This window comes from Vigna angularis, chromosome 4, assembly GCF_016808095.1.
Source record: "Vigna angularis cultivar LongXiaoDou No.4 chromosome 4, ASM1680809v1, whole genome shotgun sequence".
Lineage (NCBI taxonomy): Eukaryota > Viridiplantae > Streptophyta > Magnoliopsida > Fabales > Fabaceae > Vigna > Vigna angularis.
Genome location: NC_068973.1, coordinates 368,786 through 395,653, shown reverse-complemented (window position 1 = coordinate 395,653; position 26,868 = coordinate 368,786). Strand labels below are relative to the sequence as shown.

At 34.1% G+C, this 26,868-nt stretch overlaps 3 protein-coding genes across 3 annotated transcripts; 2 read left to right on the top strand and 1 right to left on the bottom strand.

Annotated features, from left to right (window-relative positions):
• Positions 1-5,844: 5,844 nt before the first annotated feature.
• Positions 5,845-8,696, top strand: LOC108322274 (probably inactive receptor-like protein kinase At2g46850). The gene is made up of 3 exons (XM_017554300.2): positions 5,845-6,869; positions 7,097-7,180; positions 7,438-8,696. Exons 1-3 carry the CDS (start codon positions 6,116-6,118, stop codon positions 8,499-8,501), a joined length of 1,902 nt encoding a protein of 633 aa, XP_017409789.1. The 5' UTR covers positions 5,845-6,115; the 3' UTR covers positions 8,502-8,696.
• Positions 8,697-9,977: 1,281 nt separating this feature from the next.
• Positions 9,978-12,148, top strand: LOC108322292 (soluble inorganic pyrophosphatase 1). The gene is made up of 9 exons (XM_017554318.2): positions 9,978-10,149; positions 10,229-10,357; positions 10,470-10,498; positions 10,596-10,661; positions 10,820-10,927; positions 11,152-11,217; positions 11,315-11,435; positions 11,519-11,600; positions 11,900-12,148. Exons 2-9 carry the CDS (start codon positions 10,237-10,239, stop codon positions 11,940-11,942), a joined length of 636 nt encoding a protein of 211 aa, XP_017409807.1. The 5' UTR covers positions 9,978-10,149; positions 10,229-10,236; the 3' UTR covers positions 11,943-12,148.
• A 303-nt stretch (positions 12,149-12,451) lies between these two features.
• On the bottom strand, positions 12,452-26,070 carry LOC108322291 (endoribonuclease Dicer homolog 1). Its single transcript, XM_017554316.2, has 21 exons — positions 25,724-26,070; positions 24,546-25,624; positions 24,275-24,388; positions 21,552-21,762; positions 20,699-21,093; positions 20,392-20,623; positions 19,936-20,108; positions 19,720-19,842; positions 19,465-19,625; positions 18,145-18,378; positions 17,901-18,051; positions 17,428-17,610; positions 16,340-16,501; positions 16,155-16,250; positions 15,427-16,058; positions 14,956-15,056; positions 14,666-14,865; positions 13,677-14,591; positions 13,403-13,567; positions 12,927-13,294; positions 12,452-12,852 (listed from the first exon to the last, which is right to left on the bottom strand). Exons 2-21 carry the CDS (start codon positions 25,611-25,613, stop codon positions 12,663-12,665), a joined length of 5,874 nt encoding a protein of 1,957 aa, XP_017409805.2. The 5' UTR covers positions 25,614-25,624; positions 25,724-26,070; the 3' UTR covers positions 12,452-12,662.
• Between the last annotated feature and the right edge of the window lie 798 nt (positions 26,071-26,868).

Sequence of the window (26,868 nt, the reverse complement as noted above, 5' to 3'; positions counted from 1 at the left end):
TTAACAAATCCTCCTGTGTATTAAATGATTTTGTTTTTAATTCTTATATGATTTAGTGACGGTTATACCATCTATAATTGGAAGAGTTTTATTTATGAGTGAATTTGAACGAAACCATCTATAATTGGAAGAGTTTTATTTCTGAGTGAATTGAACAAAAAATGTTTAATCTAGTGATATCCAAAATTAGAGGTGTTACATTTAGAGTACATCAATACAGAATCAATAAGAAAATGACACATTTGCAGTGTCAAAATATTTTTTTCTAACCAATAATATAAACCTTGTGTGTCTTAAACTTTTAGAATAAAAGTGATATTAATTTGTTATGTGCATGGATCAAATTCATAATTTCCCTTAAACTAACTCTTCTCAAATAAAAAATATTCAGTCTAGTGGAAGTTAAACTCCTTTGAAAAGGCTGCAACACAAAAGTGAAATTAATGAGGGGAAAAACATGTTAACAAAAAAGTGAAAAAAAAGTATCCCTTTACTTTTTTAATGAAGAGAACTAAAACAAATCCATTGTTGCACTCAACCATTATATACACAAGAGTTTAGTTTGTGTATGTATAATTGATGGGTCTTTGATTTACAGGATGATCAACATTCTCTAATGAGTACTAGTTAACTAGGGATCAACGTTTTCATCCTTATTTATCATCTGTAGACTGGACGAGTTCACTAAAGAGTGAAAAACCGATTGGTCAAATATCTATTAATCGATCACATCACAAATTGATCATGTTTACAAGTAAATATATTTATCGGGCTGTGATTAGGTCAACTTTAATTAAAAACTCTTTTTGAAATCTATAAATACATATGTAAGGTAAGAAAATAAGTGATTGTATTTATTGCAAATTTAAGACTTCACTGTGCTAACCAATCGGTCATTTACTGATTTAAGCGTCGAAGTGGCTTTAACAGGTACACACCCACCCGCACAGTCTGGTAAGAGAACTTTATAATGAAAACCAAAAATGACATTTTGAGAGACTTAGTGAAAAGTGTACCCCACACCCAAAATAGTTTGTTTTGTTGAATAAGATATGCAAATCATTGTAAACCGTGGTTGAATTCTCACAGAAAAATAATTTAAACATTTTAGAAAAATTTTAAAAATAACAACCAGTGGAAGGATTGTCCAAACAAAATTAAAAATATTATTATATTAATAAAAAAATGAAAAGAAAAAAAATGTATTAATTAATAACATAAACTTACAAACCAATCTTCTATTACTCTTTTCAATTTAAATGAAAAAATATTTTATTTAAGCCAAATCACAAAATTTCCCTCTTTCTTCCTTTTTTTTTCGCTTAAACAACTACATCCTTGCATTATATACAAAATATTTTTACATATGATAAGAATGGAAGAAGAAATTAAGAGATTGCATGAAAAAAATATATTAAGATAATGGATTATTATAGTTATTATTAGCGAGTTAAGTATGGTGGGAAGTGAAATTGGTAATTAGTAATTTCCTTTGTGAAGGAGAGATGAAGTGTTAAAGAATGGAAAGTTTGGTGGCATTGGTTTTCATTATGTTGGAGTAAGGTATGTGTTCATCTTCAAAACGGTGAGGAACTACAAAATAAAATAGCTAATTCATTATTTTATATCCTAAATAAGTAAGTAGTAATATCACATTTAAAGATAAAAGTTTTTCTTTTATTTTTCCTTCTCTATCACTATTATGCTTAATATAACGCCTACAACCATCAAGGTTAAATTATTGTACTAATACTTTTCCAGAGAAATATTATTTGATGAGATTTGTCTCTTCATATTTTAGATTTATTCACATTATGAAATATAATAAGAATGCACTTAAACAAGACAATTAAGAATTTTGACTATTTAAATTTGAATATTTTGAATTTCCGAGCAATTTTTTATTTATTTAGAGATAATACACTAATAATCATATAAGTAAATTTTAACTAGTATGTATAATATATTTTATTGTGTACCGATTCCTAATTTGAATATGTTCGAAGTTGGCCCAGATTTAAGTTCGGCTATCAATTTGGGCTTAATTTTTAATGATTTTATTTGGACCAACATCATGTATTTTATGCATGATTTTATAATGTGCACAGTTGTTTATGTAATTATCTATTCCAGGATTCCTCTATAATGGTTAGATTTGTTTTCCAGTTTTATACGTTAAATAAGTTATTTAAAATTAAAATAATTATTTAAGTAATAATTTTTTAAAACTTTAACTTTTTTTTGTTTAATCGATTTTTTAAACTTAAATATTCTCTTAATTATAAAATTATCCAAATATAAATAAAAATTATTTTCAGTAAATTTAAAAAAATATTTTAATTTTATAATTAGTATAATAGTGATGGTAATAATAATTTTATTATTTTTTATTACTATAAAAGAAAATGTATGTTTAACTAGTATAAAATCATCTTATTTAATTTTAGTGTAATGTAAGTGCTTTAATATGAATTTAAATATATACAAGTATATATAACTTAAATAGGTAAATGACTAAATATACACAATGATTTCTCATGTTATGATAACTCCTTAGAGTCAACCTTTGTTGTTATATATTCTTATAAAGCTAAATATATTTTGTAAAGACTTCAACTCCAAACACATTTAGGTTTGACTTTACATTCTAGACCTATGCATGTTCAAGAAGGCGTCATCTCCAAGCCAAATAAGGGTTGTAACTTGTATCTATAAAAGATACTCTCAAGTCAACCAAATGCATAAGATGGTATTAAATGTTGTAATAATGGAATGTAATCAATTTACTTAAATGCACACTGTACTATTTATACACTCTTAATGGGCTTTTTACCTGAATGAGCTTGATATGTGTAGTTGATTACCTTGATTAGTATTTGATTAATCTATGTGCTTACCATACCTTAATTATGATCTTAAATTAGTAAACTTAATCAACATTTTTCATAGAAACAATCATGGTCAATATGTAGTTGACCAAACCGTCATAGTGCATGTTCAAACCATAAGGACCGAATACATCTAGATAGTCGAGATGTCATCAGTGTAACTGATTATCTTGATTAGTCTTTGATTAATCTATGAGATTATCATAGATCTTAAATTAGTCAACTTAATCAATATTTTTCATAAAAACAATCATGGTCGATATGTATTTGACCAAACCGTCATAGTGCATGTTCAAACCATAAGGACCAAGTACATCTAGATGGTCGAGATGTCATAAGACATATATGGTACACTAGCTCTCAATATATTTATACTTGAGTCTTCATATTGTCGATATCTGGTGGCATTGTGTGAAAAAAATTATATTTCTTTAATATGGTCCAATAAGTATAATATAAATATTTACTACTAAACCAAGCAAACATAAACTTATATCATTTTAGTAACATGCAAATATGATTTTTTAAGTCTTTCTAATAAATTTGTGTTACTCTAAACGAATTAATTTAAATACTTCATGTATGGTATATAGTATAGACCAAACGATTAACACCCATGATCGTTCGGTCCACTCGCTACATCAACAATGTTGTGCCATAATTGGGTCAACGTTTAAGTTATTATTGGGCCAATAGTCTAGCAGACGATAAAATAATCAAAGATATTTGATTAAAGATATAAAACTAAAATTAAAAAAAGTGATATAAAACTAAAATTAAAAAAAGTTATCACTGAAAAATTGTTATAGAAGTTTCCTTATTAGAACTCCCAAAAGATACCTGATTTTTTAAAAAAAAACCTGAATAATAAGTTAGATTAGATTAACAGTTAAATTAAAATATTTTTCATGCAGTCTATTTCATCGTGTCCTAAATGAATTTAGGTAAAACTCGTTCTATAAAACAACAATTTAAAAAAATAAAAATATTAACAAATATTTTATTAAAACATATATCTCTATTATAATGTACATATTAATTATTCAATTTAAAATTAAAATTAAAGTTATTAATATAATTTAAATTTTAATAATACTTTTTTTGTGCTATTTTATTTTTATTTTTAGAAAAGTCAAAATATCTATGATCATATGATCAATACTCCAACATAAAATTGAAATAAACTTAAAAGTTACATAATCCATTCAAAAAATGATTGGAATTAAATAGACACAAATTTATTTAACGCAAATTTAATGACGTTTTGAAATTATTATCACCAAGACATCACCCTAAAGCAAGTTGGAATCCTATGTTATCCATTGATTCAATTAATTGTGAGAAGAAATTCAATCGTTCCACCTCATCATGTTGGAGTTCTTATGGTCCAACGTCTCCATACAAACTTTCCGTTTTTTTTTTTCTTTATATGAATTTGAAGTTTAATATAATCTTATTAAATTAATTCGTAAAATAAAATATTCATTTATTTATATATATATTTGTAAATTATCCTCAATACATCCTTTATATATATATATATATATATATATATATATATATATATATATATATATATATAGATATAGATATATATAGATATAGATATATATATATATATATAGATATATTTCAAATGTGAGGTTAAACATTTATTAATAATTTAATAATAATCAAATAAATAATAAAACAATAAATTCAATAAATAACAAATTTTATAAAAATATTTTAATTGTGTTAAAAAAAATATTAAATCTAATTCAATCTTATAACATGATTATAATATCACAATAGAAAAATAATTTTAAACATAACTCAATCTTATAAAATAAATCTTATTTTTAATCCAACTAAATCTTATCACAGTACACAAATATCTTATTTCTAATTTACGTAAATTTGATCACATTATGAAAATATATAAGTTTATTATACCGGAAAATTAAATATTAGTACGGAATAAATTACTATACCTATATATTCTTATTATTATTATTTACTCTTTGTTTACCCTGGTTAAAAAATTGGGATCATTTTCACTCGATTTACACGTCTAAAAGAAAGAACAAGAAACCCATTGCTTCTCACCTAACACTCCAAGGGAACCTTAATCACTGCTACTTTTTTCGGCTTCATATAGAAAGATTTGTGCCGGTTAATACGGTGGAAAAAAAAACAAAACAACATAATTATGTGTTGACAATTAGATGTTTGAAAATAATTACATGTTGTGAAAAGGATGTAACCAACACGAGGTGCTGTTTTGAGTCGCTATAATTCATTCTGTATAGCCAAAAAAAAATAGAATGTAATCTGAGTTATGTACGTAAAGAGCAATGCTTAACTATTTATTCTAGTTACCTAGCATTACATTTAACACAGTGTGATGAGTTTAGGTTAGGTTAAGGTTTATGTGGGTCCCCAACAACATTAATTATTTATCTTTTTCTCTTTTTGTAAGGTACGCATCCATATTCCTTTCCATACATTCATTGTTCACAGATCTAATTCACTGACATTCCGTGATCCTTAAACCATGTTCTTCTAAATTTTATTTTATCATACACACACACACGCACGTATAAGCAATCGCTACTTTGACAAAAACAGTTACCTCTGCTTTCAATTTCAATTCATACGTATTTTAATATGTATAGCCCTTCAATTAATATAGTACTACTTTCATTAAATTTCTCCTTCAAAAAAATAAAACTGAACTTATAACTTTCATTATTTTTTTTACTAAAATCATGAAATCAAATATATTAACGTATATATACATATAGGTGTAGGAAATAAGATACATGGGTGTGTGTATGTATATAGTATATTGATTATTGGTGTGAGTTTGTGCAAGAAATCTCGATTCCCATGCAAGATCACAATAGTCTATGCTACGTAATTAAGCTTTGTGCAATTCAACAAGATTGAAATGCTCACAAGCTTGGCCACGCTCGCTCAGCACAAGCTCCAATGTATTATTCTGATACGAAGTGTGCCCCATTCCTCAGACCAATCGTCTCCTCCTTCTCCAACTTCTATGCCTCCTTCACACTACCCATTACCTCCCTGATTTCGCCACGTCTTCTTCTTCTTCATCTTCATCTCTCTCTCATTCCATCAATCATTCACTTTTACAACATACATACATACACACACTACACTCATATTCATTAAATTACAGACCAACTACACTTCCACTCCACTCACTTCTTTTCTTCCTTACAATGTCACCTATTCTTCTCCTCACTTTTCTTCTACTTCTTCTGTGCTTCCCATTTTCTTCTTCCTTACAACCCTCTTTGCCTCCAAACTCCTGCACTCAAACATGCGGGGACCTCCATGTTCCTTTTCCATTCTATGTCAACTCTTCTTGTCAGTCAATTTCCACTGCTTTCCATCTCTCCTGCACGAATTCATCTACCCTTTTCCTCAGAATTGGCTCGGTGAGCTACAAAGTCTTGGAATTCTTCCCGGATGGCCTGCTGGTGGACTTTCCTGGCTCATCATCCTGTAGACAGTACAATGACTTGAATTCTTTTGACAGAAGCTTTGCAGGGAAGGACAACTTTGGAGTTTCGGTGGACAATGTTATTGGTCTCTATGACTGTGAGGATTCCTCTCTCTGCAAAGCAGATTGTGAAACTATTGACTTGCCTGGTTGTGATGGAAGGGGTGGAGGCTCCCTTGCCTGCTGCTATCCACTCTCCGACCATACCATATGGCATGTTGGATATGGGTTTTCGGTGTTTTCTCAGTTTGGATGCAGGGGGGTTTCTAGTTGGGCCGTTTTGCGAGGCTCAACTTGGGGAAAACGGGGGGTCAAGTTGGAATGGGCACTGCCCAGAAACTCCTCTGACCAAGTTTGTGCAAGGAATGCTGACATGATCAATGCTACATCAATCGAAGGAGGAGTGAGATGTGCCTGTCAAAATGGATATATCGGTGATGGTTTTGCTAATGGAACTGGATGTTTGCAGGGTGAGTAGTTTTCATCATAACCGGGTTAAAATATATTACTTGTTTTAATGCCATTACATATTTGCAATTACGTCGTTTGTGCGTTATAATTTGTGAAAGAAAGTGTGATGCACGGAAGGGTGTGGTAGAAATTGTCCCAGTAATATCCCTTTTCTTCCGTAAATGGATTGTTAACCTTGTATACGTTTAAGTATGACATTTGCTTATGGTTGATGTATTCCTGTTAGCTTGCATAAAGGACGGAAAGGAAGCATATGGAAGTGACTGCAACATCAAAAGACAAGATCAGAGGAAATTTGTTATCATTGCCGGTACGTAATAGAGAACGGTAATGTTCATATAAAACTTAATTTCCTAAAGTCTCGAGTGTGCCAACTCAAAAATTACTATACAACACATTCAACAAATTGTGCAGAGGTCACAACAAGGATTCATGACTACCAGATGCTTTCAATTCTTCACCGTTTTCCTTAAGCTATATATGTATCTGGTAGTCGTGGTCAGTTATATTATATACTTAAATTCCTTGTGTCAATCAATCTAAGAGCATTCTAAACTCAACATGCAGGAATCATTGGCCCAGTTCTGATCGTTGCCTCCCTGGTTGCTCTATTTTATCTTCTTAAAAGGCCAGCAAAACCGGGGATGTTTGACACGGAGCAGGCTTACTATCAAAACATTTCAATCCCCAAAGCTTGTAAAACTCGACTGTTCAGCCTCCACGAGCTAGAGGAAGCCACTAAAGGTTTTGCAGAGGTTAAAAAACTTATGCATGCCAATAATGGGACAATTTTCGCTGGAGTTTTGAGGGATGGATCTCACATAGCTGTCCACAAATTACAATGTGAGAAGAAAGACTTAATTCAAGTTCTGTCACAGATCGAAGTTCTGTCTTCTACTGTGCATAGAAACATGGCCCGCATTCTTGGTTGCTGTATTGAATCTGGCAACACTCTAGTAGTTTATGAGTTTCCTTCCAATGGTACTCTGGAGGAACATTTACATCAAAGCAAAGGACAACAACTACGTTTAGATTGGTACAGGAGATTGACTATCGCTGCAGAAACAGCTAGCATTCTTGCATTCCTACACTACGAGAACTCTCCTCCCATATTTCACCATAACCTTAAATCTGCATGCATCTTCCTTGATGATGATTATTCTGTCAAGATTGCAGGATTTGGTCTGCTCAACTCCAATTTTTACTATGGTTCTCACTTACACAAGAACCACGAAGGCTTTGGCATCTGCAAAAATGATGTCTATGACATGGGTGTGTTGCTTCTTGAAATCATCTCAGGCTCAAATCGCTTGGATTTACCAAGTTCAGCCTTGCAGCATATAAGGGCTGGAAAATTTCAAGAAATTTTTGACCCTTTTCTTTGCTATGATGAACAACCACAGTATCGGCAAGAGCAAATGCAGATCATTGCTGATCTTGCCACAAGATGCCTCTTATTTGGTGTTGATGGAAGGTTGGGAATGGTTGATGTTGTGAGGGAGTTAGTACACTTGACTAAAGAAAGTCTTGATGGAGGAATTAGCAAAGGACCTGCACTGGAAGAGACATTCTCAAATTCAAGCCTTCTTCAGATGATATCAATGTCTCCTGATTCTATGAATGTCCCTTGAATTTTTCCTCCTTTTTATGTCCTACTCAGTTTAGTTTTGCCAGTCTAAAAAAGAAGATAAAGATCCTTAATTGTACGTGTTTATGTGTGAACTGTGACTTCCCTGCCACTGTACATCCAATATTCTGCTACTGACATACTTCACTAAGGTACAAAAGCAAGTGTATTCCGTAGCTGTAACTTAATAAATTTAATCATCTGCTATTAACAGTCTTATAACCATTCAGATGAAAATCTCTGTGCATTCTGAATGTTTCAATTTATTGCATATACCGGACTCTGATTCATTGGATGACTAAATTCTTTACTCACAACTCAATCTTAGCTGGATTTAACTAATGGAATTGATGACAGCTTCGAATAAAGAAACAAACTTTTGATAACTCATTAGATTAACATATTAATCATGTATTTTCTATTTTTTAAGTTAAACATTAATGTAAATTGATTGACATTTTCTTCTTAAGGATGTGATATTATTGACATCCAAAATAGAAGCTGTTATTCTTGAATGATTATTGTTAATGCAAAACTATTCAATTAATTCTTACATTAATAAAACTACTCCAGATAATAATTTTATTCTTGGTACACATGAAATGACTTCTTTTCTATTTAAGAAAATGAACTAAAAGTAATAATACACACAACTGAAAAGTAATTTAACATATATACTATACATCAAGAGGTAAAAAAAAGAAGATAAAATGTAATTTAGGTTGGGAATCCGTGAGTCCAAATTCCACGTTGGATAGAAATGAGAAAGTAGAGTAGTATATAAAGGTGAAAGATTCATTGACCTATTACTTTAAGGTTTTGGATAAATAGTGGTGTTGATCTCTTATATAGTTGACACAAATGCTATTGGTGTTTAACCCACGAGTAACCTCTACCCTCCTCGATAGATCCACACTTTAGTCATATTTTTTATTATTTTGGTTTACGGGTAAACTAGGATATAATTATATGTTTGTATAAAAATACTTATTATAATTTTATCTTGCCATAATACAACATATTTCCCTATATAAAACAAGCTTTAAAATTTGAATAATCAACATCTTTATCCCGAATTTCCTTTATGTAACTAATATTTTAGTGAGAGGGGAGCATGTAACAATTAAAAAGCTTTTTATTATCAATCATTATATCAATTTTAAAAATTGAATGATAAATGATAAGAGCATTACGAAAAAGCTAGAAATTTTCAACTGACACATGTCAAAGTTAAATCCTTTTTATCAAGATAAAATAGATTATGCTATTCACATTTCTTTTACAATGCTATGTTACAGCATTCTTTTTACATGAATTATTATAATATATTGTAGAATATATACCAAAATTGAAAGGGATGCCAAATTAGTAAAGAGGATACAAAACTAGAAAAGAATAAAACGGGAAAAAAGGTGAAGATGTTCTAAAATTGTGTTTCGCTTAACTTAGTTTTCGGAGAATCTAGTGGTTAATACAGACATAAGGAAGTTTGAAATTTGTAGGAAAAAAGTGATGGAGTGCTAAATTTCATGAAGAACCGAAGTGAATGGTCTAATAAATTTGACCAAGTCTTGTACTTCCCTTCAAATCTTCATATAAATACATCAACCCTTAACAATTTCTTCCATCAACATTATTTACTCCTCATCAAGGTACGTCTTTTCTTTGTCTCAAACCTTGTATAACTTCTTGCATGCACCGTGTTTGGGTGACTTTTTTCATCCCATATAGATTTAAAGATGGCTGAGAATGGCGAAGAAGGTCAAGAAAATCGTCCAGTTCCCCGTTTGAATGAAAGGATTCTTTCGTCTTTGTCAAGGAGATCAGTAGCTGCGCATCCTTGGCATGATCTTGAAATTGGTACTGTAGCTCAGATATTATACATTGCCAATTTGTATTCAATGTGCATTCAATTTACGTCAAAGCTGAGATTTAAAACATGTTTCAAAACTAATTTTTGAAAAATATGCAGGACCGGAGGCTCCTCAGATTTTCAACTGTGTAAGTTCTTGTCTTCTGATTTGCATCCCATTCTTGACTTGCAATTTTCTAGTGAAATAGTTTTGCTGCTTGCTGAATGATTAGTTGTCTCCCACAGGTTGTGGAGATCACTAAAGGAAGCAAGGTCAAGTATGAACTTGACAAAAAGACTGGATTAATTAAGGTACAAACTGATTGCATGGTTATTGGAATAGAAGTCTCCACTCCTGTGCTGTAATTTCAAACAGATTTCACAGAGAGCTCACTGCCAGATGATTTTTTTCCCTACCTATCTATCTCTATGCTTTAGATTGTTCTTCTTACTATCCTAATAATGCTCAGGTTGATCGGATTCTGTATTCATCTGTTGTTTATCCTCATAACTACGGTTTTATCCCTCGCACACTGTGTGAAGACAATGACCCAATGGATGTCTTGGTCCTCATGCAGGTAAAGCTTCTGCTAAAATGTTGACCCATTTGAATTACATTGATGGGAAAGAAAGCAGAAAAAACTATTTTTTTAACTCCAATATTGCAGTAGTCATTAGTGCAAAGGTCTGAGAGGGGAGGAAGATGAGATAAAAGAACTTATTTTCTTAACTACATCTGGAGAAATCCTAAACATAGGCATTTTAACATAGTTAGCTTACTGAATGAATTACTGACGGACAGGAACCAGTACTTCCTGGTTGTTTCCTGCGAGCCAGGGCCATTGGAATCATGCCCATGATTGACCAGGTATATCTACCTCTATTGCTTTCTAAGCCAATAAAATCATTCCCACTTCTTTTACCCCATTTTACATTACACAATGACAAATGTGTTTTTGACACAGGGAGAGAAAGATGATAAAATTATTGCAGTGTGCGCTGATGACCCAGAATATAAGCACTTTACCGACTATAAAGAACTTGCACCTCACCGCATCTCTGAGATCCGACGCTTCTTTGAAGACTGTATCCAATTCATTACATTCATTTAAGTTTATTTCTTATCTTTCCTTCACAATTTGAGATTTGTTTCTTAACACATTGCTAAGACAAAAAGAATGAGCACAAGGAAGTAGCAGTTAATGACTTTCTACCTGCAAGCGTTGCTGTTGATGCCATCCAGTACTCAATGTATACGCATCCAATCGAATTTAAACAAAATCCTGACACTCTGCTAACATCATTCTCTCCTGCCAAGCATTTGTTGTCATTTTGGACATGTTTATGCAACTAATACTGCTCTATAGTGCAAGAATCTCATTATTTTACGTCACATTTTGCTACACCTATTAAAATATGCCCTTTTTTTTACATGAAATAAGTGTAGAAACAAAAAAGTTAGGTGTCGTGAAAAAAAATAAAAGCATTACAAATCTGGAGTCTTCTGGTACATGTTTTACGCTGCTAACCTTGCCTCTAATTTGGTGCAGGGATCTCTATGCAGAGTATATTCTGCACACCTTGAGGCGATAGACAATTATGTTACTCTACGTTCTCCATCAACAATCGGAATAAGCCATAATATACTGTTATTTTAATATATCCTAATCAAAACCTGTCTATACCTTTTAGTTTTCGTATTTGGCCGGATAATAAACAACCTGTTTGGTTTATTAGCCGTGCTTAATGTATGTAAGTCTTGTAAAATAATCAAAATTGAAGTGATTTAACTATGTTTACCAGTTTCCATGCCATAATTTGGCTGTGTATTTCATTAATGCTGACTCAAGTCCTATTGTAACCTTCATTTTAGACTCAAATTCTCGAGTAAAAGTTCAATATCGTTGTGTAATTCAATAATTTACATGAGCTGTTTCTAGAATACATACAAGCTACAAAATAGTATGCTTAACCGCCAATTCTAGTCCTCAACTTGTTTTATGTACGACTATCCTCTGTCACAAAATACTGGCCAAGATGAGTGCCCGTAAACATTAAATTAAGATCTCATGAAATACCTGAAGGAAAAAAAGACGACAAAGTGAACTAAAAGCTATTACCTCTTGTGAATTTATCAGAGGAATCACATAATTGGTTACATATATAATAAATTAGTAAATCGTAACATCCCTTGTTTCTTATTTATTCAACCATTGATTGAGACATGGCTTGAAGCAGTTGATAATGCTGGGTTTCAATACCTGATGCACAAGAATGGTTTAAATATTTGGCTAGATAGAATGGGAATAAAAATCACTCCATCTTTTTCACGTATAATTTGTTTAGTAGTTCTAAGAGAAGAACGGCTGCTGAATCTTTGGCCTTCTTGACGCTTGGCATTGGCTCTCCAACACATTCATCCGTCCATCCCCGATCAGTAGTATTGACTCGCACCGCAAATGTAAATCTCTTAGCATGTGCTGGACCACCCTCATTCACACACCTACAAGTTTGTGTTAAAAAAGTTATAGATGTTCAGTTATAATACTAAGTAGGTAACTTCATAATGCCATATACCTGTAGAATGGCATAGGCCAATTTCTTCGTAAGCAGATATCATTTAATGTTTGCCTAGTAAATGACTGGTTTCCATTCTTTTTCCCGCTTTCATCATTCTTTTCCTGAGTTTTTCCCACCTCCTTCTCTTTCAAAGCAGCAAGGGCATTTCTGGCAGCTAACTTTTGTGCCATTTTTTTCTGTGGATTTTGAGCAGCTCCTACTTGCACCCCATCAATGAATACTTCAACAGTGGCCAAATTGCCAATACGGCTTGCTTTATACTCTAAGCCTTCGGCTTGCTGTTGGCATCGCTCCTGCAGCTCTCGCACAGGATGCATTGGCAGAGTCTCTGGGGTAACCATAGGATGCAGAAGAGGCTGAAAAACCTGGCAAAATTGAGAAACCCATAATATTCTCCATTAGTTTCTCTTTTTTCCTTCCATTTTGTGAATGAACACTGGAAGGAATGGTCTGCTTAAAAGCTAGGAACTAACCTTCCAAACAACAGTAGTATCCCTTCCACTGTCAAGAAAAATGGCACCCGCAATAGATTCGACAATGTCACCAAGGACCTTGGGAGCTTTGCAGTCTCCCAGACCAAAGGAGTTAAAACCTGGCTTTGACAATTCATCTTGAACTTCCTTCACAAATTCTTTAATCTGTACGCAACCAACAAAATCAACAGCTCGCTTAAAGAATTTGGAATATTACAGATAGGTCATATGATTCATCTCAAGGTAATAAAAAGTCAATAGAACGAAACAAGACCTGTTTCTCTAGGGCACTGGACCCATGTCGGAGATGTACATGAAGGTTGTGTTTAACTGCAACACGTGCAAAATTTTCATTATTTACAGCAGCAGCCCGAAGGTCAGTGAGACGTCCTGGTGGCAGATTTGTGTAAGTGAAAAACAAGTGTCTGGTGATAAGATGATCCAAGACAGCATCACCAACGAACTCCAACCGCTGATAACAGGATACTCCTGAAGATGGTCTGGAGGCATGCGTTATGGATTCTATCAACAGCCCCTTGTCTTTAAACTTTAGATTTAAAGCACCCTCTAAAGCATCAAAGTCAACACTCCTGAGTATGCTATCTGGAACATTAAATGGCTTTCTTGCACAATCCATCGTATCGGGATCAAACTCTATTTGAATGCCAATCCATTTCATAAGGTGATTGGCAGCATTTTTACCACCTTCTACATAATATACCCCAATCAGTGCTTCCACAACATCTGCAAGTGTCTTACTGGACAGAACTCTGTAAGAACTTGAATCACTCTCAAGCTCGCCGTCTTCCATCTCATCATCATATCCATCCGTGTGACAATCCATCTTCTCAGTTTTAGAAATGGATCGCTCCTGGTCAAACAAAGAGGACTCCCCATCCTTGGTATCTTCATCAAAGACAGGCAGCACCCCAGGAGCTGCCCATCTGGATGGAGCAAAGCGATCTGCCTGAATGTATGATTGAAGCCCTCTACTTAATGCATATTGATATAATACCATGTTACTGACCATTTGTTGTCTCATCCTAGTAAGTTGACCTTCATGTTTCTGAGGGTATTTTAAGAAAAGAAATCGACTAACAACCCATTTCAGGTAAGCGTCTCCGAGAAGCTCAGCCCTTTCATAGCAGAATGTCTCCTGGCAAGAGGCAGCGGTCAAGGCTTCCAAGATCTGTTCACAAAGAAGGCATGGGTTAAGTGAGGAAACTAGAACTGAAACACAAATACCTCGAGCAGATAAGATACCTTTGAAGTTTGGACAGGATAGTTTATCATATTCTTCAGCTGAACTGCAAGTAGCATACTTTCAACCCTCCTCATTATTGAAGGCAACCTCTGGGCACCACGGACAAGTGATCCAGGCAGTGGGTGTACAAGACATAGCTCGGGAGGAAGGAAAACATAATAAGTTTTGTCATGTGTCTCTTCAGATTCGCCTTCATGTGCTATACAATGAATTGACATTTCCCATTAAACATGAGTCCACAAATTTTACAAAGCACAATAATTCCACGATAGAAACTATGAGAACAAACCTTCACAGTGCTCAAAGCGAGGGGACAGAAGATTCTTGCAGTATGATACACCACGCCCTCTTATTAGAGGTTGCTGCTTGTAAATCAAATCAACTCCATATCTACACCCAAAACATAAAAAGAACCAGTAGCCATTCGCACCCTCAATTGTGCAAGAAGAGACAAAAAGCTTCTCTAATCTGGAAGGAACAAGAAGTTATTGTCACTTTCCATGGAACATTGTTGATAACGTCCTCACTATTTAGAGGTGACAACAGAAGATTCCTTCACAGATTAAGATTTGCCCCTTGTTCTTCCTGCACAATATTAGAGGTGCAATGTGGCCAACAAGTTATTAGTAAGAAGTTTCAAAACACACGGAAACTAAAGAGTTCAAAAAATGGGATAGGGAGGCTTGACTGCATCAGGAAAGAAATATTTTAAACAAAGGGGAAAAAACTACGAGATAACAATATTAGTAATATATCATACTTTTGCTTGTAGTAATCAGCATATGAGCTATACTCCAGAGGACCAAGATAACCTTCTTTCCTAGGGAAAGAGTTTTCTGCTGACATGTCATAGCGTATAGAATCAACATAAAACCTCTTCCCCGAATGAGCAGCAGTTACAATTTTCCCTACCAGATCCTCTGCATTAGTACAGGTATCTGCCATCATCAATTTTCCGTGGGTAGTAATATTAATTTGCTTTTGTGTTTGCATGGAATCTCTACTAGGAACCAACCCTGAAGCTTTCACCACATCAAACTGGGCCACAGCTCCTCTGATTCCATAGGTGGGATGTGATTTTTGCCCAAAAGCCATGCCATGACGCAATTTTCCAAACCCATATTCCCTTCTGTCTCCACCTAATGTTCTCTCATTAGTACCAAGGTAAACATCTGGTCGAGCTTTCTGGAGGGGATTCTTCCATGCATCAGCTCCAATTATTGTCTCAACCAGACACCAGTCAATTTGGTTCATAGGATCTACAGACTTATCGCCAAACATTGGGACAAACAAATATGCTTTTGCAGGATCCCAAGGTGTGGTAGATGGTTCAACATCCACATCCAAGACAATGCTCATCAATCTTACATGAAAGCTTTTCAGGGATGCCAGCTGCATGTCATGAAAAAATAGGTTTCTGACATAAGAAACTATTTTTCAAAAAAATATATGAACATTTAAAACAAGTACACTGATTAATTTTTCAACCTGACTCTCAGTGATACTTATCAACCCCATAAAGACAAGAGATGCCTTTGTAGTCACGGTTCGAGCGATAAATAGATCCATTGACATCGATAACACCTACAAAATTAGGGTGATTAGAAAGGGAGAAAATGAGTTATAATGCAAAAAATGGAACTAGAAGCAGTAGCACAAATACAAATTACTACCTCTGCATCCAGCTCATTGCCAAAAAGTATTGCAAAATTTGAAACTTGAATCAAGAACGGATCCTTTGAATGGCCAATATTTTCACACTTCACAGCATACATGTAAAGTTGAAGCAATTTGGAATTGTTGCAAGCATCTTTTCCAGATAAGATCCATTCTCCCTGAAAATTCAAATAGCATTAAGCAATAATGAGGTCAAGACAACAAACCTATCCTGTAACTAAAGACCAAAATAGCATTCATGTGGCTAGACAGATACAAATTTGGTGAATATTCACTTTTGTAGAAGGTATCCCTGTTCTTTTCCTGAATGGGAAGTGTTGAGAAGAGAGAAAACAAGGCATATATAATGACTTCTGTGTGTTTAGACCACAATACAGGAAGTATTTAGGTTGCACTTGTTCTCCATTATATTAATAATAACCATCTTCAAAGCCTTCAAGATCATAGCACCAGAATAAAGGTATAACATACAAGCTTCCTTTACAAATGAAGAATGATAAATGGTGTACTGGTCAACTATATAATAAACCCTTACAAAAGATTGCTTAGACTACATAAATTGCAGAAAGAACCAACCCTCAGTATACTCAAAATCCTACCACTGGATTAAGGTATTACACAAGATTTTTATTGAAGATTTCACATCAACTAAAGATACAGCCAAATTATAATATATAAATGAACACAAAAACTCACTTACAAGTTGGTTTTGTATGGTTGAGATACGTTTAAAGTTCACTTTCTAAGATGATATCAAAGTCTATCCTAACGAGATTTATTGGGTTTACCATATAACTTGCTATTAAACCGCCTACAAGTATTTAGTCCTATATTTGAGATGTTCAATCCTCGGTGTGAGGAGTTGTGTTGGAAATCATACGTCAACTAGAGACATGGCCAAATTAGAGCATATAAGTGAATGAAAATCTCACCATATAAATTGGCTGTGTAAGGTTGAATTAGATTTAAAGTGCACTTTCTAAGAATTTCTTCAAAAATGAATAATGATAAATGTGTACTGCTCAACTATACAAAACTCTACAAAAAGATTGCTTAGACTGCATAACTTGCAGAAAGAACCAACCTTCAGTATGTCAGCCACACCTTCAGGATAGAACTCCCTATGTCTAGCAGTCCCTGGAAGTGGATCTCCTTCATCAGTTTGCTCATCCTTTTCTCTTTCTCCCCCACTTCCTTTATCAGGCAATAGCATGTCAGTGAATGCTCCCATCTCATGCAATTTCTTGCAAGCAGCCAGACAAACAGCCTACGTAACACCAGATTAACAAATGGTTCATGATAAAGCTGAGCAGTATTACAATTTAATATTCATAAAGAAATCATGAGAGAAGATATATTTTATTATTACTGAAATATTCAGTAGAGTGCACATTTATAATACTCTAAGAAGAGTGCTTAGCAGGCAAAGACTCCTGTGCTGACTCAGCTCTTAAGTGACAGTCAACAAACAAAGACTATCATACTATTGTATACAACACTAACTAACATACAACCAACAAGCAGAAGCAATCAAATTCATCATAAAATATCGCATGCCTGTTGTGCTAGACGCATAGAACTGCATATTGGGCCCTCGAGATTTTCAAATGGTGCATTACAAGGCAGTTGAAGCTTGCAAGAATATTCTGTGGGACCTCCTGTTTTCTCATGCCTCTCCATAATAAACTCAGGACGAAGAATTGAATATCTGGACAAGGGACAGAAAACATCCAAGTCATAATTTGAAGCTTAATAAAAGGCCGGTAAAGAAAACTACCAATCTCAAGCCAAAATGTAGCACCTGTCACTAGGTAGCTGAGAGCAGTAGAAGTGGATAAGACCTACAGCAGAATTAAGACTCACAACTGCACCAGTTGACTTCACCTGGTAAACAGTTCCAGGCCTAGTTTCAACAGAAATCAATCTTGAAGTGTCCTTCAGATGACTAAGGTCTGTTCTCTCTATTGCTTCTTTACGCAAAGTCTCCTCACTGTTCCTGGCATTCCTTAGGAATGCTTCATGTGACAAATTGCCCCTAGGTACAAGACAACACAAGTAGTGGAGAGGGAAAGAATTCAATGACTTAGCATCCACCCACAAAATATAAAACACCATGCATGTCTGGTAAAATTATGAACATTATGCCGGTGAATGCCATAACCAACAAAATGCCAAATTTTCAGTATGACAATCAGATAAGGAAAAGCAGAATCTTCCACAAAGAATAATTTACTATTGGTTGAAAAATCTAAAACAAAATTTTCAAATAAATTATTCTGACACTAAATAAAGAACAAGTTCATGTCGTATAGCAAAGCCTATTATCACAAGAGCCTCGACACATGTGGCAAAATGATTCTAAAGAGACTATTTGATCCCATGCTCAAATCCAACTAAGGCCACTTTGCCTCAACTTTAGTCTACCTTCCACTTCTGAAAACCCAATTTAAACTTCCCATGTAATGAAAGATATTTATGACAAGTAAAGTAATTTATTAAACAGTTAAAAAATAATTAATGATAAAAGAATAACTTTGAGACATGGCATAAATCACAGAGAAAGAAGGACAAGGAATCTGCCTGAACCAGAAAAAAGAACTAAATTGACCAAGAAAGAGAAGAAAATCAATGAGTAAACCTCATTCTAATCCCTAAAATTGTTAGTGACTTACGCTATAGTCCCTAACTTCGATATAATCTTCACTTGGTCCTGGAATTTGAAAAAAGTCCTAACTTTAGTCCTTTCTCTACATCATTGTTGTCATTTTGCATAAAAAATTACCAATATCATTCCACAATGTCAATGATTAAATATGGATTTTGTGATTTCACGGACTAAAATGGGGATTTATTTAAATTCAATAGGTGGAGGAGGAACAAAAAAAGAAAATAACCCAAGAAATAATAAAAATTTTCTTAGTTGCATTGCTAAATGCAGAATGAGATCCTTCCATCACCTCAATTAATAATAACATAACTACTGTCATCAAAGCAGGCCATAACCAGAGGACAAACAAAAGAGATTCCTTTTCTCTTGGTCTTACTAAATCTCTAGAAAAATATACTTGAAAAACAAAAGAAAGAGTAAAATAACAACAGCTAAAACTGTCACAACCAGTACCTCTCCACCATCAGGATGTAATCAGATCCAGGTTTTCTAGCACGCCCCCTGGATTGAATGTATGCCAAAACAGTTTTTGCAAGGTCAAAGCGAATAACAACATTGCATTGCCGAATATCAAGTCCTTCTTCAGCAACACTAGTGGCAACCAACAATGTGACCTACAAATGAGGACATTAGTCAGATTGAGAGAATAGAAAATATTACTTCTACCCATGTGAAATTGATAGCTGAGCCATGCCAACAAAATATTACCCGCCCATCACGGAATTTGGAAATTGTATCTTGCATTTGGTGGGTTCGCATTTCCTGACTGTTATTGTGACCAATCAAGCTTGCACACTTAACAAAACTAAGAGATGGAAGCTCCGCAAAGACCTGCCAGTATTGGCACACAATGAACCAACAGGATATTGGTTATGCAACTTAATCAACTAAAAAAAACTATAGAAGTAATGTGTGTCTATCAACCTTTGGCAGAACTAATGCAGAAACAACACGCTCAACAAAGATGATTGCACGGAAGTCTTCTGTATGCTGATACTTGAGAAGTATTTTTATTAGTGCCTGCACCTTGGGGGTCACCTTGCCATCAGCCACAGCAGCTCCTATAATGACATCCACGTGCTCTCCACCAGAGACAACTAAACAAAAATGTGTCAGCTTAAATAAAATATCAAACTACATTTCATCTCAGACATTGGTATTTTAATATTTAATTTAAATATCATTACAAAACAATGAATAAGTTAGATATGTAGTGAATTATGAATGCTCTTTCACATGTGAAATATACTCCAAATTTCGTATATACTCTAAGATGTTGCCAAATTAAAGAATAACAAATTTAGCTTATCTGGACAATTACAAATTTAAGCAGATGAAATTTGAGCCATTACAAAGTTTCGATTCAATAACCCAGCTCACCATGACTGTCTGGAAGTTCCCCTTCTTCCATCTCTTCATGCTCAGAAACACTTTGAGCCGCACCATTCTCCAAGTCATCAATATCAGTATTTTTGTCAGAAACTGCTCCCTCTGACAGTTGGCATTTCAGTAGAGAAACAACTTTACTCAGATAAGATTCCTGAAACTTGACATCAAGTTGGTAGTTGGCCCTTTCATCATTTTGCAAAGCTGCTAAAAAGGATTGTGCAACCTGTAAAAAGAAAGACACTTTATAAAGATGGCCAAGAAACTCAAGATTCCTCATTCTCCAAGAAAGGGTATGTACCTTGAATGCACACCATTGTCCCAGTTCACCAAGAGCATAATTAACAGCTCTCAACTTCTGAATTAGGTTTGCAGCTCCATCGCTTTCAGTTCTTTCAGAAACACCATATACTTGGCGCAGCTCTTCCTTAGCTCCAGCATCTCTAGCTCCCATAAACTGCCATTTGCTTCTTCTTGAACTAGATTTTGCAGCTTCTTCAACTTCAACCTCCATCTGCTTTATCTGCTCATGTAGATAACATAAACTGGCAGCTTTGTCATACTCGACCACAACTTCAGAGGGCATTGGCACATGTTTCTCCAGCTCCTTACGATCTTTAATGGTGCAAACTATAGAATCTAACTTACTCTCAAGATTGCGAATTTTAATTGCACAATCTACTTGGCTGGAGACACCTGAATATGTCACAAGCATGAACAATTCTAACTTGAACACAACTCAGAATGAACAATGCAAATAATAAAAGAATACTAAGTTGTTCGACAAGAGTTTCAAACCCTAAGTAAAATGTTTACAAAAGATAGTCATATCTAGATTATCCTATAAGTTTCGTTCCCCTATTTCCTCTTTATCTCTTAAGATTATTACAAAAGATCCTTATCATATCATGATTTGTTTCCTTAATTAGTTAGGTTTAAGGCTTAGAATTGTTAGTTTTAAGAACCCATCAAACGCAAGAATACACTGCAATACATTATACATCTCAGTTAATCTAAAATTAGTGTTTTATTCTCTTGTATTCTCTTTGTCCCTCTTATACCTAAAATCCCATAATTTCAAAACAAAATATAGCTTTAAAAACTTAGTAACAAAGCACCGGATCCTAAGCTCATCTGAGAAATTGAATAACTACCCTTCAAGTTAACAGGAGAAGCAGTCATTCCAAATACAGATGGTCTCTTCTCTTTGGGAGTTGTATGGTAGAACTCAGACATCACCAGTGAATATGGGTGTTTCTTCACAGCATGGTGGCACTCATCCAGAATCAAGAGATTGATTGCTTCCATTTTTATTATACTATGCCTCAAAATGTTCAAAAGAATTTGAGCGGTCATGACTAATACCTACAGAAAGAAAAGCCAACATGAGTACTTGTAGTATAAACACACAGCTGACCAAGGAAGAATAGTGGAAATATAAACAGGGCGAGAGGGGAAACTTGAGAATCTTAGAGAAAAACAATCTGCCAACCACTTTTATTAAATTTTGAGAATAAAAGTTGCAGAAACATATACCAATCAACTTTCAAATCACATAGTCATGTCTTTTAAGTCTGATTTACTAGCTATTAGTTCATCCACTGCTTTCTAATATTTAAAAACAATACAAAGAAATTACAAGAGCTTCAACAAACGTGCAAATAATTACAATTGCTAGTTTTTAGAATACATTATATCTTGCAAACGTTGAAAAAGTCAAATGTTGGCACCAGAGTATCCACATAAAACGTAGATAATGCAATACAATTGATAAAAAAAAAAATATAAGATTCATTTTGAGTGAATATTCTTGAGAGCTAAATACACAGGAAAATTATATATACAGAGATAGTTAATATAGTACAATTTAAAAAAGGATAATTAAAATATCTCAATTTTCCAAGGCACAGAGAACCAAAGGTAATTGCAAAACAGGATTAGTGATAAGTTATATATAGTTTCTAACATGTCCTTCAGCTGGAGTGTAGATATAATAAACATTTAGGTTCCTGCAGATAGAAAAATTTTTGGTCTCCAAAGAGGTTTGGCGAATAAATCAAATAATTGATCCTTTAAGCTAACAAAGGATGTGTTAATTTCTCCAAGAGCAATCTTCTCATGAATTACGTAGCAGCAATTTCTATATGTTTGGCTCACTCAGGGAAGATTGGGTCAGATGCAACGTGAAGAACTGCCACATTGTAAAAAGTTGATGTTTTCAATATCAGGTCTTAGTTTGGTATTCTGCTTTAGCAGTTGAATTTGAAAACCACCTTTTAGTCCTTGTTTTTCCATGAAATGAGATTTCCCAAAAATGAAAACATTATGTTGAGGGATACCTTTTGTGACAAGGAGACAAAACCCGGTGTGCATTTATATAAGTAACAATATCCCTATGGTCCCAATTCCCATACACAAATCTTTCCTAAGTATCATTTTATAAACCTCAAAACTCAAGCAACTACATCCAATAGTCACTACGAAGTGGACTAAAGAACTGGCTCACCAAACCATCAGCAAAAAAATATCTGGTCAGATTACATGAAATAATTCAGCTTTTGTACCATTCACCAATATTTGCTTAGCAGATGGAAATTCCACAATTTTACTAAGCAACCTTAATTCCTGTAAGTATCTTAATTGACCCAAGTCTTTCATTTCAAAGTGACAAAATGGATACTCCTTCAAATGCTGAATCCCAGTATGATCATCCCTTATGATGATTATATCATCCACATAAACTACTACATATATGCATAGATTAGATGAATATGCATTTCAATTTTTAGTAAAACCCTGAACTGCCCAAACCAAATAACAAGGGGATTGTTTGGTGTCATATAGTTACAAGTTCTTCATAACTCCAACAAATACAAATACCACAAAAATCTGTCAGATTAAACATTGGAGTATTGAGATAAACATTGGAACAAAAAGAAAAATAAAAGCTGAAGTGCAAAATCATCAACAAGCGTACTCACCATCCCCACACATTCTGAAATCTAATACCCCAAGGAAACTAAAAAAGCATTCCATTTCAGTGATACCATCTTAGATGAACCCAACATATAAAAGTTCATTCATTGAGCAACACCAATTATAATTACAAAGCATAAATGATTTATGAAAACAAAAATAGGCCAGTAAGGATACATACTAGTATACTAATTAAACTAAAGTTGAATCTTACCTAAAAGTTAAGAGCATAGGCTTTAACTTCTATTTACCTAACCTAAACAAATGTGTACAATTTTCCCAGTGTTATCCTCCATTGATATGTTAATACTAATAGATAATGGTATATTAATAGATGCTAGTGTACTAATTACACTAAAACTTAATCCCACAGCTAAACTTCATAAATTAAAAAAAAAAACAGGTTCTAACATCTATTTTCTAAACCTGAATAGATGTGTACGATTTTCCAGCAGTGTTATCAATGGTGGATAGTGGAACATGATGGAAGACCAAAATTACACAGTAGAAACACGCCAGTGTGGCTATGCCACTACAATAGCAGGTCTCCCTTCAAAAGTTGGCAAAAATTCGCTACGCAATTCTGTCATAGCACCACCAGTTAACAACAATGTTTTCCCATCATATGCTATTGCAGGCTAAGAACCAAAAATTTATACAGCTAGATATGGCCAATCATTAACTACAAAAGCTGCATGTGCTACAATACTGACATCCGAGCAAGAATTTTAATATGAAGTACACATATGCATTGGGCATAAATGAATAACTTTATGTCAACAACTAAACCTTAACACTGAACCAGTAGCCAAACAAAGATGGGGAAGAAAACAGAATAACAAAAAATAAGGTGAGAGCAAGCTCAGATCAGCATATCTTCAATAAAAAGTTCAAAACATACATGTTTGGTATCAAATTCACGCTGCCACCTTCGTGCATCCCAGAAATCCTGTCCCATTTCTCCACAATAGTGGCCTACTTGATAACCAGTTCGCTCACGAATTACTTCAGCTTGCTGTAATTAGACAAAGAACTGAAATTACTACAGCGGATTACTTATACAAATAATTACGATTGTGAATGGAGACCACTTGCATAGCATTACAAAAATCTCATTGATGTCCCCAACCAAAAGCATTTAATAATAAATAAATTGTGAAAAACTATTTTACCTGGTAAACTAATGGAACTTTTGGAACTAAAAATACTGCAAGCATTTTCTTATTTTGCTTCTGCAAACTCTCTTGTATACTTTTAATAAGAAGAACAGCAATTAAGGTTTTCCCTGCTCCAGTTTCAAGGAAAGCTATAGTATTTTTCCTCTTTGCCTGGTCAAGAACATCTAATTGATACTGTCTAGCTTTTTCCTCAGGAACCCTCTCCTTAGCCTCCTCAGATTTCTTATCAAGCTTTCCATTGCTCTCTTGTTTCACATCATTAACCATTTTTTCTTCTCGATTACGCTCAGGTTCCCAAGCGCCTGGGCGAAAGACCATGTCATTGTTACCTGATTTATCCCTCTCCCAGTAACCCCTAGGTTCTCTATCCCTCCAATCTCTATCTCTAACATCCCTCCTGCCAACAGCACCACAATGTTCTCTTTTCCTTCCACCACCATCCCTGTCCCTCCTGTCGACCTCATCCCTATCCCGTGGCCTCTTTCTGTTATTATTAAAACACCTCTCCCTCTCCTTGCCTTGATAATTACCTCTGCCATAATGAGGTCTCTCATTCTTGTAGCCACCAAGCCGAGCCCTTTTGCTGCACCTTTCTTCACTATCAACATCATGGCCACCATTCAGAACCCCCCTTTCCTTAGAATAATTAACCAAAACTCCCCCTTCATTCCCATTAGACAGTTTACTCGACCCATTATTCCGAACAGTAGCAGAATGGTCAAAAGCAGCATCAGCGGAAGCAGGAACAGGAGTATGAGGATGACGATTTCCCCCATCCGCCAAAGTGGCATTGGAGGGAAGCCAAACTTCACCTGCTCCTGCTGCTGTGCCATTAGAGTTGGAAGCAGGTTCACCATGATTCAGAGGGAGACCAGCACCGTTTTTTATGCTGTCCAGAATCTTATCAATGCCACCGAAGAAGTCCTGATTGGAAGGGTTGTCAGGCTGCTCTGAAACTATGGATGAGACATCAAAATCAATGAAATCACATGATATGTCTTCACACGCATCCAGCCAGTAAGAGGGGTCATCCCCTGCCGGAACCCTACTCCCATCCTCCATAATAGATTTTGCTAAAAAAAAAAAAAACTCAGTCAGAAAAACAAATAATAACAACAGGAATAGCAGAAAAGAATGAATGAAAAAGAATAGTGATAAAGAGAGAAAGTCACCTAAAACCACAAATACTGTAGGTAGTGTGATTCTATTAGATTCCGCGGTGTATCAACGCTTATTGATTTTTTCGATTCGAGCTAACATAACTAAACTGCCCCAGTCCAAAAGGCAGAGCTCTGTGCTGTTTTCATTCACTCTTCATTCTTCATTCTCAGAGTCGTTTTCTTCTGAATTTTGCTTCTCGTTCTTCTTGCGCTGCTGCTGCTGCTTTTTTTAATTTACTCAGAAAAAGCACAGCCACAGAGACAGAAGAAACAGAGCAAAATCCCAGACAGAATCGGAGAACACCAACACTCCCCACACAAACCACAAACCAGACATACGATGCGGTGCGACAACCTGATTTAAGTCAAAAACAAAAAATAAAATAAAAATAGATTAAATACTAAACACCTTCCTTCATTAATTAAGGTTAGATATCTCTGTTACGGTCATTACCATTAATTACAAGATATTGTTTTATTCGTAAGTCCTCCCCCACCCCTCAAAAATATCTACTGTATCATTTAATTTAATCTAATTCTTGTTTAGGTAAATTAATTTAATATAATCAAATCAAATATTTCGTAATTTCGATACTAGGCGTGTTGTATTTCCTTATTTATATCTTTTTTTAACTTTAGAAAGATTAGTATTTTAAAGATGAGGTTGAGTGTTTATTCAAATAAAAATATTTAAAATCAAAGTAAAGGTTATATTATTATTTTTTTGAAAGAGTTGTTAATTTAAATAACATAAATAATGTAAACTTAAATATAAAATAGTATACTTATAAAACAAAACAAAACTTTGTCTCGTTAAATAAAATTAATTACATTCGTCACGGAATATCTTACTTAGCCCGGTTAAATTTATTTAAAATACAAATAATTAAGTATGAGATGAAAAAAATTGATGATAGTTCATTTTGGAAAATAATGGTTTAATGAAAAATTATTTTTAAGTAAAAGATAAAAGGTAAATGATGACGTAGTTTTTAAATAAAAGGAATAAAAGTTAGTTATTATGAGAAAATAAAAACAAATGAGAATTCTCATCAAAATTAGTAGTTGAGATTTCTTAAAAATATCCTTATCTAAAGAATCATAGATATTTTTGTTAATCTCCTAAATTTCATTTGGACTTTAAGATTTTAAGATTC